General features: G+C 42.0%; 1 protein-coding gene across 1 annotated transcript in view; it reads right to left on the bottom strand.

The window, feature by feature from the left end:
• LOC125034579 overlaps nucleotides 1–2,500 on the bottom strand; it is a 27,495-nt gene that overhangs the window by 895 nt on the left and 24,100 nt on the right. Inside the window, exons 13-15 of the mRNA XM_047626479.1 lie at nucleotides 2,039–2,226; nucleotides 1,081–1,413; nucleotides 1–252 (exon numbers count right to left, since the gene is read on the bottom strand). The exon at nucleotides 1–252 is cut by the window's left edge and continues 895 nt beyond it. Coding sequence (XP_047482435.1) covers nucleotides 19–252; nucleotides 1,081–1,413; nucleotides 2,039–2,226 — 755 coding nt within the window. The 3' untranslated portion in view covers nucleotides 1–18. The remainder of the gene's footprint in view (nucleotides 253–1,080; nucleotides 1,414–2,038; nucleotides 2,227–2,500) is intronic.

Here is a 2,500-nt window from a genome sequence, read left to right as displayed (position 1 = left end):
CTTCTCCTTAAACCACCCTTACAACCCCAAGATACTCCCTCTGTCGTTAAACTTGAGGACCACCATCCAGAACACAACCATGAAGAGGGTGAAGAGAATGGCGTAGAAGACCCTGGCTGCTATCAAGGGCCTCCAGCAGGACCTCGAAGGAAACATCTTGCTCGGGATCTCGTTGATGGGCAGGACCGTCGTGGGTTTCGGGAAGCGCGTCGGGAGAGGAACCCGCACGTCGATGGCCACGTGCAAGATGACCTGGGGGGGGAGGGGGGGGGGGGAGAAGGAGATTAGGGTGGGCTTGGTTTTTTGTTTTGTTTTCTCTCTACTTTCTCCTTGCTCTTTCGCTCTCTCTCTCTCTCGCTCTCTCTCTCTCCCTCTCTCTCTCTCTCTCTCTCTCCTCTCTCTCTCTCTCTCTTCTCTCTCTCTCTCTCTCTCTCTCTCTTTACTATTTATGTACCTATTTTATCTATCTATCTTTTTTACGTATTTTTCTTTAATCACTTTTTAGTTCGAAACTCATTTCATGTTAAAATGTTTATTACATGAATCCCAAAAAATACATAAGAAAGTTGAAACATGAATATATATACATATATGTATATATACATATATATATATATATATATATACATATATATATGTATGTATATATACATATATGTTTATATGTATACATATACATATAGATAGATAGAAAAAATAGATAGATATAAATACTAATGGGAAAAAGAAAAAGAAACATCTAAAAACTTAAATATATCATAGAAATATAATGATTGATAAAAAAGTGATGGACCGACATAAAAAGGAGTAAGCAAGACAAAAATAATAAAAGCAACAAAAAAGGATAACAAGAAGAAACAAACGGGAAAAAAATCAACTAAAAAGCAAAAGAAAAAGAATGAAAAAAAAATTAATAGAAAACAGAAAAGAAAACAAGATTTTTAAAAATCAATAAGAGAAAAAAAAAAACAGTTAAAAGAAAGAAAGAAAGAAAGAAAATAATTAATTAATAAATAAATGAATAAATAAATCAGAAAAAGAAACTATCCATTTTTCCACAAACCAACAGCCAATTCAAACCTGCGTGAAGATGAAGGAGATGGCGAAGAAGAACCAGACGTCGATCGCCTTCGTGTACGACGTCGAGGGAAGGTCGTCCTCCACCTGCTGGTAGAGCGAGTACAGGACCAGCAGCGTCGTCAGGGACATCATGACCCGGAGGTCACGGTTCTCCCGCTTGCAGAAGAGGGAGGCGTAACCCACGAGCATGAGCATGATGGACGGCAGGAAGGCGGAGGTCATGTAGTAGCTGTACTGGCGGGAGAAGACGAAGCCCACGACGGCCACACTGTAGTTGTTCGTGCTGCGGTGGTCGATGGTCATCCCGCCGACCACGTATTCGGACGTCGTGACCTGTCGAAGAGGGGAAGGGGGGGGAGGGTTGGTAAAGGTGTTTGGTTTGGTTTTGGTGTTTTCTGGTTTTCTGGTTCTGGATTTGGTAGACATTTTGTGAGTATTTTGTCTACATTTTTTGTAGCTATTTTGATATATTTTTGTCGTTTTTTTTTTTTCTCTGTTTTTTCTTGAGCCATTAGATTCTATTTTGTCTTCTTTTCGTTTGTGTTCTTTGTTTTCTTTGGCCTCCCTTTCCTCTTTTCCTTTTTTTTCCTCCCACTTTCGACTTCCTTTTAGTTTTTTCCCTTTTCTCTCCTGTTCCCCTTTTTCCTCTCCTCCCTTTATCCTTCCTCCTTCTCTAACCCTATCACTTCTTCGTACACCATCTCATTTGCTTTAGTCCCCCCTAAATTTCTCTCTCTTTTACTCTTTTCTTCCCTCCCCTTTTTCTTCACTCCCTTCCTCCTCCCCTCTTTCTCATCTCCTTCTCCTTTCGCTTCTCCTCTTTCCTCCCTCGCCTCCCCTATTTCTCATCTCCCTCTCCTCCCATTTTCCTCTCCTCCCCTTTTCCTCTCCTCCCCTTTTCCTCTCCTCCCCTTTTCCTCCCCTCCCTTCCTCCTCCCTTCTTGCCACCCCTTCTCACCTCTCCTTCGTACACCACCTCCAACTTCCTCCAACGCAAGAAGTTCTCCCTCGTCGACGCGATCCTGAGGTGCATCTGGCAGTGTTGCGTGTCGAAGGGAAACATCTGGAGCTCCATGTTGCACGAGAAGGGAGCTTTGATCTTCTGGCTGAAGCTCAGTGGGTTCTTGGAGCCTTCGTACATCTCGTCTGGAAGAAGGAGATGGAGTAGAAAGAGAATTATTGCTGTTGGTGGAGAAGAGGGAAGGATAGAGAGAGGGTTGATGTTGTTGTTGAAAGAATGCACTGTTGTTTGTTATTGTTGTTGTTTTTGTTTTGTTTTTGTTTTGTTTTTTTGTTAGCCTTCTACCTATCGACTCTTCTGACCCTTTTTATCCTCTTATCTATCCACCCTTCTAACCCTTTTTACCTTCTTTATCTGTTTCTTACCTGTTCCGCCCTTTCCTCTACCCTTCTCATCCTC

This window comes from Penaeus chinensis, chromosome 18 (genome assembly GCF_019202785.1).
Source record: "Penaeus chinensis breed Huanghai No. 1 chromosome 18, ASM1920278v2, whole genome shotgun sequence".
Taxonomy (NCBI): Eukaryota; Metazoa; Arthropoda; class Malacostraca; order Decapoda; family Penaeidae; genus Penaeus; species Penaeus chinensis.
This window is presented reverse-complemented; position numbering and strand designations above follow the sequence as displayed.